Source organism: Ochotona curzoniae, unplaced genomic scaffold (assembly GCF_017591425.1).
Source record: "Ochotona curzoniae isolate NIBS_2020 unplaced genomic scaffold, NIBS_Ocur_1.0 scaffold_3208, whole genome shotgun sequence".
In the NCBI taxonomy this organism is placed as follows: domain Eukaryota; kingdom Metazoa; phylum Chordata; class Mammalia; order Lagomorpha; family Ochotonidae; genus Ochotona; species Ochotona curzoniae.
The window spans coordinates 45887400-45903853 of NW_024467106.1; the positions used below are offsets into that span (position 1 = coordinate 45887400).

The following is a 16454-nucleotide window of genomic DNA, read 5'->3' on the forward strand; positions in this document are numbered from 1 at the left end:
GAGCCGCGCGGGAGCAGCGCAGCGGCGGCGGCGGTTGCGGTTCGGAGCCGTTGGGACGCCTCTGCGGCAGCTGGTGGCGCAGGTGTCCTGCGTGGACGCGGGCAGAGGCGGCCGGCCCGCCACCGCAGCCTCCGCGCCCGCGGCAGGTGAGCGGCCGGCGGGCCCTCGCCCCGCCCCCCGTGGCCTCGCCGCCGCTGGCCCGTCGCGGGGGAAGTGGACGCGGCCCGCCCGGGGGGCCGGCGAGCGGCGGGCGGGCGGCCGGGTGCGCCTCTCCTCACCGTCTTCTTTTCTATTATTATTTTATTCTCTCTCTCTCTCTGCTGCTCCCCCTCCCCCTTGGGGCTCGCGCCTCCCTCGGCGCGGGGAAGCGAAGCCCCCTCCCCAGGGCCGATGGGGCGAGGGGGCCGGGCTGCATCCCTGCCTCAGGCGGCGTGGGGGGCCGGCCGGCCGCGGGGGTCGCTGCGGGGCCGCCGGGGCCGCGCACTTGCCGGGGCGGAGCTCCCACCCCGCGCCCCTCCCCCGCCGGCTCCCCTCCCCCTCGCCGGGAGGCCCTCCCTCCCTGCGGGCTGCCGGGCTCTGACCGCCCTCCCTCTCCCCTCCGGTGCTGTCCCCCTCGCAGGCGCGTCGGGCCGCCCCCAGGCATCCTCCTGCTCCTCCTGCTCCTCCTCCGGCCGGGCAGCCTGCACCCCGGCTCCCGCCGCATCCCTGGGCCGCCTCCTCGCTCATCTCCGTGCTCCTGCTGAGCTTGGGACCCCTCCCCGACCTCACCCCCGAAACATGACTCGCGATTTCAAACCTGGAGACCTCATCTTCGCCAAGATGAAAGGCTACCCTCATTGGCCAGCTCGGGTGAGTGATTTGCAGCCCAGGTGCTTGGCGGTGCTGGGCTGCTGCGAGGCCTGCTGCCTACTGTTGCTCTGATATTTTTTTCCCTCCTCGTGTGTCCTTTATCGTCTTCCTTCGCTTTCCCAGTTAGTCTCGTGTTGTAAGCTGACCTTTCGTTGTAGTTTTTGTCGGGTCATTCGCTCGGGTAAATATAAGATCCCGGGTGTTGCTTTCTGCCTATGTCTTCACTGGTTTGTTTTTTTCCAGACTTGTATACCTTCTGCCAAGGAGGTGGTCAGTTACGGCCCGTTTGTAAGAGTAGTACGTTTAGAAATGGCTAAAATTGCACACGGTTCCTTAATGCATACGGTGCAGAGTATCAATGGAGTCTGCACCTTGCACGCAGACTCATTCAAGAGATGTTCCAGAGGAACGTATCTGATGAAATTGGATTGATAAGGCTTAAGTATGCATGTAAATGTGTGTTGGGAATGAAAGCTTACAGGTGTGTTAGTTTAATAGTGTGTTCCTACTCCTCTTACAAGAACTACCAAGGAAGGTCCGGGACTTGTATTTCCACGTTTATTCATGTGACCTTGAAGAAGCGGTTTTCACCTTTTTTCCTTAGGGCGCAAGGAGTGGACCAGAGGTCCCAGGTTGTCTGGTGGAACAGAGGAGGAATAAAGTAGCCAGAATATTTTGTGGCATATCAGGGATGAGGCTGTCAATATCTAAGCTCCATTCAGAAAAAAAAGGGGGGGGTGCTTTGTGTTGATTTGTTGGGTTCTAAGTCAGGGTTAGGAAATAAACAAAAGCTGAGATGCACCACATAAGATGGTTCTTAGGTCTGGCCATGTGGTGTTGGAAAGACTTATTATTTTATTACTTTATTATTATTATTATTTTAAGATTTTATTTTTAATTGGAAAGTCAGATATACAGAGAGGAGGAGAGACAGAGAGGAAGATCTTCTGTCTTTTGGTTTACTCCCCAAGTTGGCTGCAATGGCCAGAGCTGCCCTGATCTGAAGCCAGGAACCTGGAGCCTCTTCCAGGTCTCTGACATGGGTGAAGGGTCCCAAGGCTTTGAGATGACTACTTTCCCAGGCTACAGGCAGGGAGCTGAATGGGAAGCAGGCTGCTAGGATTAGAACTGGCACCCATATATTATCCCTGCCTGTGCAAGGCGAGAACTTTAGCTACTGAGAACCCCAAGACTTATTATTTTTAAAACATTTAATTTTCTCCCAACTCTGGCTCTTTGACACTGTATTTCTTTATTTACATAGTGTGTGTATAATATATACACACGTATATTTACATAGTGTGTGTGTATAATACATATATACACACACACATATATACACACACATGTATATATACACGTATACTGTGTTTCTTATATGTATATTTAAAATTTATCCATTTTTACTGGAAAGGCACATATACAGAGAGGAGGAAATACAGAGAGGAAGGTGGAAGATCTTCCATCCAGTGGTTCCCTCCCAAGCGGCTGCAACGGCTGGAGCCTAGCCAATCCAAAGCCAGAAGCCCGGAGCCACCTCCAGGTGTCCCATGTGGGTGCAGGGTCCCAAAGCTTTGGGCCATCCTCAACTGCTTTCCCAGGCCACAAGCAGGGAGCTGGATGGGAAGTGGAGCATTTGGGACACAAACTGAGCCCACTTGGGATCCTAGGGCTTACAAGGCGAGGGCTTAGGCACTGAGCCATGGGTCTGGGCCCTATTTCTTTAAATTTTAAATCCTGGGTGTCAGTTGGGAGGAAACAGAATCAAGCTTCATACAGTCCCAAGCTTTTCCCTCCTTTTTTATTGAACTGCCTATTCAGTGATGTCTGTCTTGACTTCAGCAAGCCCTAGTCTTTGTCTTGGGCGTGCGGTTCGCATTCTAGTCTGCCTTTTTGAAATCTTTTAACCCTTTGTGTGCACTTTGACTCTGGAGTGTGTTGAGATTCATGAAGGTAATAGCTGTAAATCGGATTGCCTTGCAGCCCCCTCTCAAGTCCTTAATATGTAACTCTGGATATTTTAATACTTCCATTACAATTCAGATAAAGCTAGGGAGGCTGGGTGGGTTTAAGGCCTCTCTGCTGACAGGTTTTTGTGGTTTTAGAGGCATCTTTATTTTCTTGAAGGTGCTGTAAAGGCCCGGGACGATCTGAGACATCTGCATTCAGATCTCTGTGTCCCCGTGCAATTGAAGGCCAAATAGGAATGTCTTGAAATGATCTACTTCCAAATCATCTCCCCCATGCCTGTCATCAGTCGTAGGTGACTACACTTTAGAAAACTAGCTTGATGTAACGAGTTTGAGTTAAGGGAGGTTTCTCTTTCCTTTACTCATGTATCCTTTGTAACAGTTGAGTGAGTTTTGACATTATATATCCCTGAGTTACCTTCCTTCGTCATTTTTTTTTAAATTTGTTTTATTTTTCTTGGAAAGTCATATAATGAGGAGAGACAGAGAGGAAGATCTTCCATCTGTTGATTTCACTCCCCAAGTGGCCACAAAGGGTGGAGCTGTGCTGATCCAAAACCAGGAGCCCAGAGCCTCTTCCAGGTCTCCCACGTGGGTGCAGGATCCCAAGGCTTTGGGGCGTCTTGGACTGCTTTCCCAGGCCACAAGCAGGGAGCTGCAAAGGAAGCAGGGCAGCCTGGACACAAACCGGTGCCCAAATGCGATCCATCCCGGCATATGCAAGGCAAGGACTTGCACCGCTGGGCTACAGCTTCCTGGCCTAGACTTCATTAGTTTTAAACCTGCACATACTTGTAATCCTTTTTTCCCCAAAGATATCGTTACACAGAGAGGGAAAGACAGACATGTTTGATCTTCCATGTGCTGGCTGCTTCTAAAGGTTTGGGGTAGTCTGAGGATGGATCAGGCCAATGACAAGAGCTAAGAAACATCTAGAGTTGCCGCTCTGGGCAGGGGCTTAAGCATTGGGGCTGGTTTTCCAGGCCAGCGGTAAGGAGCTGGACCAGAAGTGGAACAGCCTGCACAGGAAGCGGTGCCTATATGGCATGCTGCTGTCATCTTGGTGCCTTTATGTGTTATTTCACGCCAACCTTCTTGCAATTTTTTTTTTCTTAAAGTTGCTTTTAAAACCAGCTTTTAAAGTGGCTTAGCATTTATGAAGCTCTGTGAGTGCTAAGCATTTACATCCAGGCCAAAAGGAGAAGATGCATGAACCAGGTTGACAGAAAGCAGTTATTTCTTGTCCTTCTACCAGAGTTGTTAAGGCCTTCCCATGAAAGTGAATAAACAGGATCCTTTTGGTAGATCAGAATCGATAGAGATGTTGAGTGGCAGTGAATCTTCCTGGCTTGCTCCTGCAAACAGCCCATTGCGTTCATGTTACGGTGTTTTCTTCAACACCGCAGTGCCTGCAGTGTAGAGTAGGCCCTTTTGTGGTCAGCTTCTCTGCCCTCCACCTTTACTAAACATTTATTTGAAAGAGTTAACAGAGAATGAGAGCAAGAGTGAGACATCTTCCATCACTGGTTCACTCCTCAAATGGTAGTCATGCCCAGGACTGAGCCAGACCAAAACCAGGAACCTGGAACTTTTGGGTCTCCTATGTGGGTACAGAGTCCCCAGGGTTTGGGTTTCTCTGCTTTCCAGGAACATTAGCTGGATCATACGTGAAGTGGTCAGGACTTAAACCAGCACCAACTTGGGATGCCGGCATTGCAGGCTGTGGTGGCGGCTTTATGTGCCATGCTACAATGCCAACTTGAGTAACAAGTATTGTATGCATTAAACATAGTAGTACCTGATCCCTTCTTCCTTAATTAAAAGGATTGAAAGCAAACAAAAAAAGGGACAGGTAACCTCAAGTGATTCGGCCATGTGGGTGAAGGGTCTTTTCATAACAGATTTCATCTTTTAGAAAATACTGCTTTTACAGCAAATTATTCCTTATCTAGCCTTCCTACAGAAATATCTTTTAACATTGTCAAACAGATTGACTGTTCATCTGACATCCTTAGATTTCAGCATGTTGAACAATTCAAAAATTTGCGATTGTCAGAAGGTTGTGATGGTGCGGGTGTCGTGCCTTGCCACGGCTAGTGGGTAACAGCGCTTCGCAGAGGTGAGGGGTGGATATACTCCGTGGATTAAGGAAATGACTGTATTGGCCTCATGTCAGTCTCGGCTTTACTACCAAATAAATGTTGAAAAAACTTGGGGTTCAAAACGGGATGTGGGGTTATTGGTCCCTGGAACTGATCTGGATTTATTTTCCATACCCTTTTTCGATGTCTTGTTCTCTGCTTATGTAGTTGTGTGAGATACATATGGTTTAAAATATTTTGATTATTCTTACCTCTCTTTTAGGTAGATGAAGTTCCTGATGGAGCTGTAAAGCCACCCACAAACAAGTTACCCATTTTCTTTTTTGGAACTCATGAGACGTAAGTCCTGTTATATTTAGTGGTAACACTGTTAATTTAACCAAATCATTGGGCATGAAGTTAGAAAGAAGATGAATTCAAGGAACAAATAGTCAAGTAATAGAAAACCTTAAAAATCTTCCATGGACTCTGAAAAATGTATTCTAAAGTCTTTTAAGGTAGAGATGCAAAGCATGAGACGTTTGTAGAAGAAGGTGTTTTCTTAATTAAAAAATGCAGCTGAGAATGTTAGCAGTCAGAATGAAAGTACGAAGGAAAGGTGTAACACTGCTTCAGTACTCCTGTTTAGAAAACAAGTGCTTTTTTTTTTTTTTTTTCTTTCTAAGATATATTTATTTGAAAGGCAGAGTTACGGATAGATCATCCATCCATTAGTTCACATACTCACAGTGACTGGAGCTGGGCTGGTGTAAAGCCAGGAGCCCGGAGCTGCTTCTGGGTTTCCTACATGGGTGCCAGAGCCTAAGGCTTTGGCCGTCCTCCGCTGCTTTCCCAGGTGCCTTAATAGGGAGCTGGATAAGAAGTGGAGAAGCCAGAACTTGAACCTGTGTCCATTTGGCATGCTGGTGTCAGGGCAATAGCTGTACCTACTATGCCACAGCACTGGTCCTAAAATGTGGGACCATGTTTTTTGTAAGGACCATGTAGCACCACCCCGTTTGTGCTGTAAGCTATATATAAACTATGTGTGCGGGAAAGATGAGACAAAACCTGGATAAGGCTCTGTATTCCTTATGTGATTGATCTCTAGAGCCAGTCTGGCTACTCAGCTGCCCCTGGTGAATATGAGGCTTGAATATTTTCAAAAATTGCAGCTGAGAGTTGAATAGTTTTGGTACGTAGGGTTATTCCAGAGGCCATCTCATTACTTCTGAACATAATATTTGTGCATACTTGCAGTTTAATAGCTTTATAAGTACTTTATAACCTAGCTAATTTGGATTTTGCAATAATTTTCAGAGCAGGCTTGTTTACCTGGGGCATGTATTCTAAAGTCTTCCTTTAAGGTAGAGATGAAAAACATGAGAAGTTTGTGGAAGAAGGTGTTTTCTTTAAAAATGCAGCTGAGAACCTTCTTAGCAATCTGAATGGCTGGTAGATGAAAGTACAAAGGAACTGTTGACGTTTGAATTTTGCATTTTTAGGAATAAAGTACCACGTTTGGTTTAATGTTTCTTAGCTACTGTATAAACTTACTAGCAACAGCTTTATTGAAATGTAGCTTATATGCCATAATATTTGCCTGTTTAAGATGTGTCAGTTAATAGATTTTAGTGTATTTATTCCCATAACTGCCTGGTGGTCACTCTTGGTTTCTACCTCTACAATCCTAAGCAGCTGCTTATCTGTATAGATTTGCTCATTTTGGGCATTCCATACTAATGGTATCGTGTATGTCATATGATTCTTTAAGATGCTCTTTTACATCTAGGATTGTAAGGGCTTTACCGTTTGAGTTGGGCTCAGGTGTGTTTTCTATATAAAAATACACCTGAAGAGATGATGGGGATATGTGTTGTAGCACAAGTTGGTTGTGTTGCTGCTGGGACTCCGCCCTTCCTCCGTGTAGAAGGGTCAGTTCCTTGGCTTCCTGCCAGTGTTCCCTGGCAGGTGGCTAATACTTGAATCCCTGTCACTTGCGCAAGGGAGACCTCGGCGGAGTTCTTTGCTCTTAGCTTCAGCTAAGAGCTGTTCAAACTATTGTAGGGGTTTGTGGAATGAACAGCCAGATGGAACATCCCTTTGTGACATTTTGCTGTTAAAAGAAAAATTAGAAAAATTAGAAAAGATGGGATAATTATTAATTTACTATTTAAAGAAACATGGCTAAATTTAACAGGGAATGACATCTCAATTTAACAGTGTGCACTGTGTGCTGGGAGTAGGGATTTTTGAAGTTGTTACGTCTTGAAACACCAGCACTGCATGTGAACTTGAGGTAAAAATGCAAGGTAAGATGCACAGGTTTGGATAGATAAAAATCCAGCCCTATGGCATCAGGCTTGGGCATGTGGAGCCCAGGGATTTGTTGGGCCTCCCCAGTGCCATGTTTGGAAATGCTATTTTTTATGTGGGTAGACATCCTTTGACCCTTTTAACTTTATGTAAGTTTCAAATTCTTCAATTCTGGTTTTTCTGGGATGGAGCAGCTTGTATACACTGTTACAGTGTTCTATAAAGAACAATGTAGTCAGTTCTTACCTTGCTCTTGGATTAAGAAGAATGACAGTGCTATTCCAAGTGTCTAATAAAAATGAGGATTTTTAATTGTAAATCTGTGTGTTTTAAAGCACAACAAACTGCACAAAATAAACTGTTTTGTGGGCCTGGCGCGGTGGCGCAAGTGGTTAAGATCCCGCCTTGCACGCCCGGGATCCCATATGGGCGCCGGTTCTAATCCCGGCGGCCCCGCTTCCCATCCAGCTCCCTGCCTGTGGCCTGGGAAAGCAGCCGAGGATGGCCCAAAGCTTTGGGACCCTGCACCCGCGTGGGAGACCCGGAAGAGGCTCCTGGCTTCGGATTGGCGTAGCACCGACCGTTGCGCTCACTTGGGGAGGGAATCATTGGACGGAAGATCTTCCTCTCTGTCTCTCCTCTCTGTATATCTGCCTTTCCAATAAAAAAAAAAATCTTTAAAAAAAAATAAACTGTTTTGTAAGTATTAAGGTGGTTCATGAGGACAATGAATATTCCGATTGAATAACTTAGGATATATTCAAGGAAAAGTTAAAGTTGAGTTAATGATAGTTCGTTTTTCTTTCAAAATGGACTTGCAGTGTTTTGAGACTTATCACTTAGGCATGCTGTTGACCTTTGGAAAGGCAGTCCTGCTGTGTATCCATTGGTGTGGTGACTTTTTTCAATTTAAGATTTAATTTTTAGATGCTAAATCTTTGTTCTTTCTCCTCAAATTTGGGAGGACAATTATTTAAACCTTTTATTTTGAATTTTATTTTAATAGCCAGTATTTAGCGATATGGGATAAGGAATAAAGAAGCAGAAATAGCAAAGTGGAAATCTACATTAATTCATAACTAATTTACAGTCCATTTTTGGAAGATGTTTTCTTTCCTGGACCTGCAACATTTGATGATACTGATAATAAATCAGTCCAGCAGTCAAGTTTTGAGATTTAGACGGCGTAAGCTTGGGTATACCATGATCCTCTTCTAGGTATCTTAGTGGTACCTATTTAAAACTGATGTTGCGTAAGTGCTGCTGGCATGGACTTAACCGGCACCTGTTCCATGCCTGGCTTCCTGCTTCTTCCGTAGCGGCTGGTCAGCCAGTCTTGATCTTGTCTTGAGTTGGTGCATCCTGAGAGGATCACTCTTTTTCCCTTCCTTCTGTTTTCTTTTCTTACTTTCTTTTTTTAAAGATTTATTTATTTGCATTGGAAAGGCAGATTTACAGAGAGGAGAGACAGAAAGATCACTCATCCTCTGGTTCATGTCCCAAATGGCCAAAAAGGCCAGAGCTGAGCTGATCCAAAGCCAGGAACTTCTGCTAGTTCTACCGTGTGGGTACAGGGTCCTAAGGCTTTGGCCCATCCTTGACTGCTTTCCCAGGCCACAAGCAGGGAGCTGGATGGGAAGTGGAGCACCCAGGATATGGACCAGTGTCCACATTAGATCCTGGTGCATGCAAGGCGAGGATTTATCCATTAAGCCATCGTGCCGGTCCCCTCTCTTGTTTCTTGTAGCTCTGTCTATGCCGTACCTAGTCCTGTAAGTTAGACTCTTATCTGCATCTAATTTTCCATTCATATATGGTTAAGTGAGCTTTATGTCCCAGTCACAACATGTCATTTCCTTGTCCAGAAATCTTCAGTGGCTCCATATTAACATGACAAACAGGATAAAACCACAGTTAGGGATGTTTTACGTATCTGATCTGGCTAGGGCCCCCCAGCACGTTCCTGTTACTGGTTTCTCTTGTGCCGCGTCTTCCTTCAGGTTGTCCTTGTTTGTGTTCCCTGTAATGGGAAGGTGATGCCTTCAATTAGATCTTAGGACAGACCCTCTATTTTCTCTTGCTCAATGACCGATTTTTCTTTTCTTTATGAAGAGCCAGGTCATGAGAGTCCTTCTGTCTTGTCATCGTTCTCCTTAGTGCCTAGGATACAGTAGCAGTTAAATACCCATTGGCAGGCAGCTACTGTGTTTAAGATACTACTGAAGAAGTTTGTTTGAATCCTTACTGCCATTTGTCTGCCTATGACCTCAGGCACATTACTTGTGTGTTTGTTTTCCTGACTTGAACAATGGGAATAATGATACAATCTTTCAGAATTACCATACAGAGTATTTTTTTTTAAGATTTATTTATTTTACTACGAAGTCAGATATACAGAGAGAAGGAGAGATAGAAAGATCTTCCGCCCGATGATTTACTCCTCAAGTGACTGCATGCCGATCTGAAGGCAGGAACCAGGAGCTCTTCTGGGTCTCCCACATGGGTACAGGGTCCCAAGGCTCTGGGCTGTCCTCGACTGCTTTCCCAGGCCACAAGCAGGGAGCTGGATGGGAAGCAGAGCTACCGGGATTAGAATTGGTGTCCATATGGGATCCCCGTGCGTTCAAGGCGAGGACTTTAGCCACTAGGCCACTGCCCTGGACCCATACAAAGTGTTTCTTGAAAATTTACTTAGACCAGTGCTTGTTGACACGTGTTAAAACACTAAATAAATGTTAGCTGTTACTCATGAACAATCATGCAGTATAGACAAGTCTCCCACATCTTTTTGAAAACAACATGTGGGAATTTATAAGTTAAAGGTAACATTTTTCCAAGACTGCTACTTAAAGCGTATATACAGTTGTGTGAAATGCAGGTCAGTTTTAATTTTGCTGACTGCTTAACCTTTGCTCATTGAAGAAATATTTCACCTACTGTGGATCTGAAGCATGAAGCATTTAAATAAAATGATGTTTTTCCTGCCTTTCCTTTTATTGCCCTTAATCAGTTGCAATACGAAGTAGCTAGAAGCTTTATTTTAGGTACTTTAAAGATATGTCACAGGCTGTTTTAAAACTTGCCACTAATTTATAGTTTTAAAAGTGAAGGTGAATGAGAAAGTGATAATCGTGGTGGTAGGAAAAGATTAAACAAAATAAGGATTTTACTTTGTTCCACCCTGGTTCTTATGTACAGCTTCTCCACGACAAGCATATGTTGCTGTGGAATTTGGATAGTTATTATTTTATTTTTAGATTTACTTTTTATTGTAAAGTCAGATTTACAGACAGAAGAAGACACAGAAAGCTCTTCCATGCAATGGTGCACTACCCAAGTGGCCATAACAGCTGGAACTGAGCTGATCTGAAGCCAGGATCCAGAAGCTTCTTCCGGGTCTCCCACGTGGTACAGGGTCCCAAGGCTTTGGGCCGTCCTCGACTGCTTTTCCAGGTCACAAGCAAGAAGATGGAGGGCAAGTGGGCCCCCGGGATTAGAATTACCACTCATGAGATCCAGGCGTGTGCAAGGCGAGGACTTTATCCAGTAGGCTATTATGCTGGGTCCCTATTTAATTTTTTTAAATTCTACTGATTTTGAAAGGCAGATTTACTAAGAAAGAAGAAGCAGAGATTTCTTCCTGTCTGCTGGGGCATTCCCCAAATGGCCAAAACGGCTGGAGTTGGGACAGTCTGAATTTGGAGCTTGTTCCACGTCTCCCAAGTAGGTGGCAGGAGCCCAGGAATTTCACTGGAACAGGAACCTGCATGGGCAGGTGGTGGGGCTTAACTCATTGCGTTGCTGTACCACAGTCACCCCCCGACACCTACAGTCTTAGAGGATAGTGATGCTCGCATGCACGTACATTAGGGCTTTGAGGAGTCCCACGTAAGAAACACGTAGGCTTTAGTTACGTCAGGATTGTGGAATTAGTACTGTGTCTAAGAGGTGATGTGCTCTTCTTAGGGTGTTTTAAACTAGCCTTTACTGTTTGAGGTCTGAGTTCCTGGGTGTGGGGATGTGTTAGGTGGTGCCTCAGTCTGCATGACAGTGGGCAGGAGGCAGCCTTTTCTAAGGAGAACTGTATGGAGTGAAGGCTCTGCTTGTAATAGCTGGTGGGTCTGCCTGACTCAGTTCATCTTTGCTGGCCTTCAGCTTCTGATCTTGAAAATGATTGTGCTGATCCGTAAGAATCCTTTCTGCTTCAGAATATTGTGGTTAGTTCCCTTGAATTAATATATGTCTTTGTATTGTCAATTTTTAAAAATAAGACAAATGTTATCTATTACGGGAGCAAAGTAACTTTTACTCCTGTTGTTTAGGAACCCCAACATTGTTAGCCTTTTGCAGTATTTCAGGCTTGCCATCCCAGTCTTTTGCTATGTGTATGTAATTATTTCCTGCTTTTACCTTAGGTGTTAAGTGGAAAATGAAATGCTTTGAAGAATCAGTCTGCCTTGGTAGTGTCAGGTGGCTCTGGGGAACTGGTGGTGCTCGCTTGACTGTAAGCCCGGCTCATCCCATTTCAGGGCTGCATTCCCAGGAAGAGTTCCTTTTCATCTGTTGCTTCTGTGTCCTTAGCATTTGCTGTGAAGATATGCACAAAGGTTGAGCCATAGTTTTATCTGTCATTGTAGTGTAATTTTGTAACAAGAAATAGTGTAGTGATCAACTCTTTTTGTTGTAGCTATTTGGTGAGTTGGTAGCTGGGTGTTCAGTAACTTACCATGAAGGAATATGTGTTTTAGTTTGATAAGAGCTATTTGTGAACCCGAGTATCACACATGGAAACTTGCATTTCTTTTGTATATGAATAGATGGACTGCAAACAGTGACTATAGTTGGGTAAAATTGATTAGTTTTTTATTTGACAGGACATGCTCAATGAAAAAAAATTAGTTTTACTGAGATATTTCATTTCACATACAGTAAACCCATTTAAAGTTTATGATTCAATAGAATTTAATATATTCAGAAGTAGTACAGCCATTAGTATGGTCAGTTTTAGAGTAGTTTTATCAGCTCAGAGAGAAACCCAGTGTCCTTTATTAGAAGATTTTCAGTTCTTCCATCCTGCTGTGTGCTTGGGTTTTGCCTTTTCCCTGCCCCTGTCTCTTGTGTGGACATGTCTTATAAATGGACATTGTGAAATTTTTGTTGCTGGCTTTTCTTACTTAAATTTCTTTTTTTAAGATTTATTTATTTCAGGCCCCGCGTGATAGTGTAGCTGTTAAAGTACTCGCCTTGCAAGTGCCGGGATCCCATATGAGTGCCAGTTCTAATCCTGGCAGCCCTGTTTCCTGTCCAGCTCCCTGCTTGTGTCCTGGGAAAGCAGTTGAGGATGGCAAAAAGCCTTGGGACCCTGCACCGGCATGGGAGACCCGGAAGAAGCACCTGGCTTCAGATTGGCTCAGCTCCAGCCGTCCCGGCTTCTTTGAGAGTAAATCATCGGAGGGAAGATCTTCCTCTCTGTCTTTCCTCCTCTCTGTATGTCTGCCTTTCCAATAAAAGTAAATAAATCTTTTAAAAAATTTATTTCTTTGGCCTGGCGTGACAGCATAGTGGTTTAAGTCCTTTCCTTGAACGCCCCAGAATCTCATATGGGTGTTGGTTCTAATCCCTAATCGTGGTGGCTCCACTTCCCATCCAGCTCCCTGCTTGTGGCCTGGGAAAGCAGTCGAGGATGGCCCAAAGCCTTGGGACCCTTTATCCATGGGAGAGATCCAGAGGAAGCTCCTGGCTTTGAATTGGCTCAGTTCCAGCTGTTGTGGCTGCTTGGGGAGTGAACCATGGGACGGAAGATCTTCCTCTCTGTCTCTCCTCTCTGTACATCTGCCTTTCCAATAAAAAATAAATCTTAAAAAAAAAAAAAGATTTATTTCTTTGTAAGAGCTCAAAAGAGGAGTATCGGGTGATTCATTCCTCAAATAGCTGTATTGGCTAGGACTGTGTCAGGCCAGTCAGGAGCCAGGAACTTTTTCCAGTTATCCCATGTGGGTGCAGAGGCCAAAAAACTTGGACCATGCTCTGCTGCTTTCCCTGGCACATTAGCAGGGAACTGGGTGGATCGTCTAGGACAGGACAGGAACCAGTGACACAGGTCATGGCTTTTACTGCTATGTGGTAGCATTAGCCCCTCAACCTTTTTTTTGAAGATTTTTTTTTTTTTATTGGAAAGTCAGATATACAGAGAGGAAGATCTTCCATCCGCTGATTCACTCCCTAAGTATCTGCAGTGGCCAGAGCTGAGCCGATTTGAAGCCGAGAGCTAGAAACTTTTTCTGGTTCTCCCATGCAGGTGCAGGGTCCCAAGGCTTTGGGCCATCCTCAACTGCTTTCCCAAGGCCATATAAGCAGGGATCTGGATGGGAAGCGGGGCCACCAGGATTAGAACTGGCGTCCATATGGGGTCCCAGTGCTTGCAAGGTGAGGACTTCAGCTACTAGGCTACCGTGCTGGGCCCAACCCTTCAACTTTTGCTCTTCTTGAGTTCAGCCTTGTTGCAGCGTGTAATTGACAAATACCCCGCTGCATTGGTCTGCCATATTTAGATGTTCACTGCTTGGTAGACGCTCGCTTGTCCCCACCTTCGCAGTCAGCGGCAGTGCTGCTGGCAACATTTGTGTGCACACTTTTGTGTGGATGCAATATTCTCATTTCTCTAGAAGTGCAATTGCTGGGTCAAATATCAGCTTTTATATTCACTCTTGGGAAACTGCCAGGCCATTCCAAATCAGCTGCCTCACTTTACATTCCCAGGGCAGTGTGTACGGCTTCTGAGTTCACCACATGCTTCCACACACCTGTTCCCCCTTCTCATTACTGCTGTCCTTTGGGTGTGAAACTCAGTGTTAGTGTTGATACATATTGCTGTTAGTTAACGATGCTGAGCATCTTTACATGTGTGAATTATTCAAACATCTTCTATATTTAAAACAAACGTGGACCTGTAAAAGTCTTCTCAATTGGAATGATATTGAATTTTTGGTATTGATTTATGAATTTATTAGTGATAAAAGAGCATGATGGATTGTATAATAATGGAAAGTAGGACTTGAAGAAAGAAGTGAATTTTAAAAACCTATTCAATAAAATTAAATGTAAACCAAATGTAATGAAAAGCTATGTGTAAAATGATGTGGTTGAATAAGACCAGGGAGGAGTTGATTATATTCTGTGAATGGATAGGGTTGTATTAAGACTTTTAGATTGTACTAAGGTGATATAGCTGTGTTTTATACAAGAGTCAAAACAAGATAAAGTTATGATCTAGTGAAGTGGGAATCTCACTTGCTTTAATTGGTAAAACTGGAGTCTAAAAGAGCGACTGCAGAGGCAGGCAGCTTTGTATAATTTCAGTATGCATTAGTTTCAGTTACCTTGGTATGGTCAAGTAACACCATTCATCAGCTGTATTAATTATAATTGCATATACTGCTGCCTGCTTTTCAGTCCATAAATAAGTTAGGGGGCCAGTGCCATGGTATGGTAGACTGAGCTTCTACCTGCAGCTCCAGCATGCCATGCGGGCACTTGTTTGAGTCCTGTCCAGCTCCCTGCTAATAACCTGGGAAAGCAGTGGGGGTTCATATCCTTAGGCCTCTGACTCATGGGATACCTGAAAGAAACTCCTGGCTCCTGGCTCTGAATCCACTGTTGGCAGCCATTTGGGGAATTAACCAGCGGATGAAAGATTGTTCTTCCCTTTTCTCTGTAACTCTGCTTTCCATCCTCACCCCACTGCCCTCTCTCTTCCGAAAATGATGCTTATTGTCATTTCTAAAGTTTTGGTGATTGGTGGTGACCCAGCACTTTTTTTCTCAAAACAGCCAGCCAGCCTCGTTCTCTAGTGATACACTCATGTTTCATCTTAACAAATGAAAGAAGAAGGAGTTAGCTGACAAAGCAGTAAGTGCAGCAAAGCAAAAAAAAAAACCAAAACCAAAAAAAAAAAACATAAAAGAACAGTAGTAGTAACATGAGAACTTGAATTACATATTAGTGGGTTTTACAGAAACAGGTGACGTGTGAGATGTGCTCAGTTGGAGAGACGTAGAATGTCTCAAAGCAGTGGAGGGCAAGCAGTCTTCACTGAAACCACCAGGGCCAAGCCTTGCGGGAAGGGTGATGTTCCTAGCGCAGCACACACACAGTCCCAAGAAGGGCGAGTGTGTGCCTCAGCGCCTGCGTGCGGCCTGGCAGTGAGTCCTGCCTCTGCTGCTGGTCCCCAACTTCCTGCTAAGGCACACAGCAGGTGAAGAGTCAAACAGCTGGGCTGGTGCATCCTGCACTCAGTCTGGTGCAGACTGGGTTGTTGCAGGCTTCGGAGAGCAAAAAGAGCTTGCGCTCTCTCTGCATTTCAAGTAAATGGTTTAAAATATGAAAAGAATATACAGAAAATTAAGTGTTGTAAGCTGATGCACACTTGGGAATATTGCAATTCTCCAAGGTATAGAACGTACTCTTGTTCCAAATGAGAAGTTATAGAAGGCAAGCCCTATTGAAACGACTCTCAAGAAATTTATCTCAATGTTCCTAATGTGTTTTGAACTGCACTTTACTCTTTTATTGTTTCACTTTGTTGCAGTTGATAATTATCGGTAGTAGTGTTTAGTGTTTTGATGATTTTTAAAGGTCATGAAATAATGATAAGCTTCCCATTGACTGTTTCCCTTTGTGCTTTGCACAGTGATTTTTGTACTCCATAAATAGTGCCCGTTTAGAGATGAAGTGTTTAGGGATAATCCCCTCAGTCCTTGATACACTGTTATGATAGGTGATTCTCCTTTCAGTGGTTTTTACATTTGGAATCATGTCTAAATACGTGACATTTGAGGTATTTTTCTATAATTTGGTGTTTTTAAGGTCTCTTCCTGTTTTCTGGAGTCGGTGCTGTCAGTGCTGTGGCCTTTGGGGCGTGTCGGCTGTCGCGGGGGGCATGGGACTCCCTCGGGCGCAGGATTCAACCTCTATACTCAGATGCTCTGCTGTTTGGCTTGCTGTTGTCTGTTTTCTCTTTTTTAAATTTAAATTTAAATTTTAAATTTTAATGTATTTTTTAACTTGTTAAAATTTATTTTTATTGGAAAACCAGATATACATAGAAGAGGAGAGGCAAAGAGGAAGTTCTTCCATCTGCTGGTTCACTCCCCAAGCAACCGCAACAGCTGGAGCTGAGCCAGTTGGAAGCCAGGAGCCTCCTCTGGCTCTCCCACACGGGTGCAGGGTCCCAAGGCTT

General features: G+C 44.6%; 1 protein-coding gene across 4 annotated transcripts in view; it reads left to right on the plus strand.

Annotated features, from left to right (window-relative positions):
* The first annotated feature begins 522 nt into the window (after window positions 1–522).
* The window catches only part of PSIP1 (PC4 and SFRS1 interacting protein 1), a 42893-nt gene continuing 26961 nt past the window's right edge, over window positions 523–16454 (plus strand). For 2 of the 4 annotated variants that reach the window (XM_040963571.1, XM_040963570.1), the window contains exons 1-2: window positions 525–849; window positions 5184–5260. In XM_040963571.1, the coding sequence (XP_040819505.1) occupies window positions 778–849; window positions 5184–5260 (149 nt within the window). In that variant the 5' untranslated portion in view covers window positions 525–777. Of the gene's footprint in view, window positions 850–5183; window positions 5261–16454 lie in introns of all 4 variants that reach the window. The other 2 variants (XM_040963572.1, XM_040963569.1) reach the window with 2 other exon arrangements.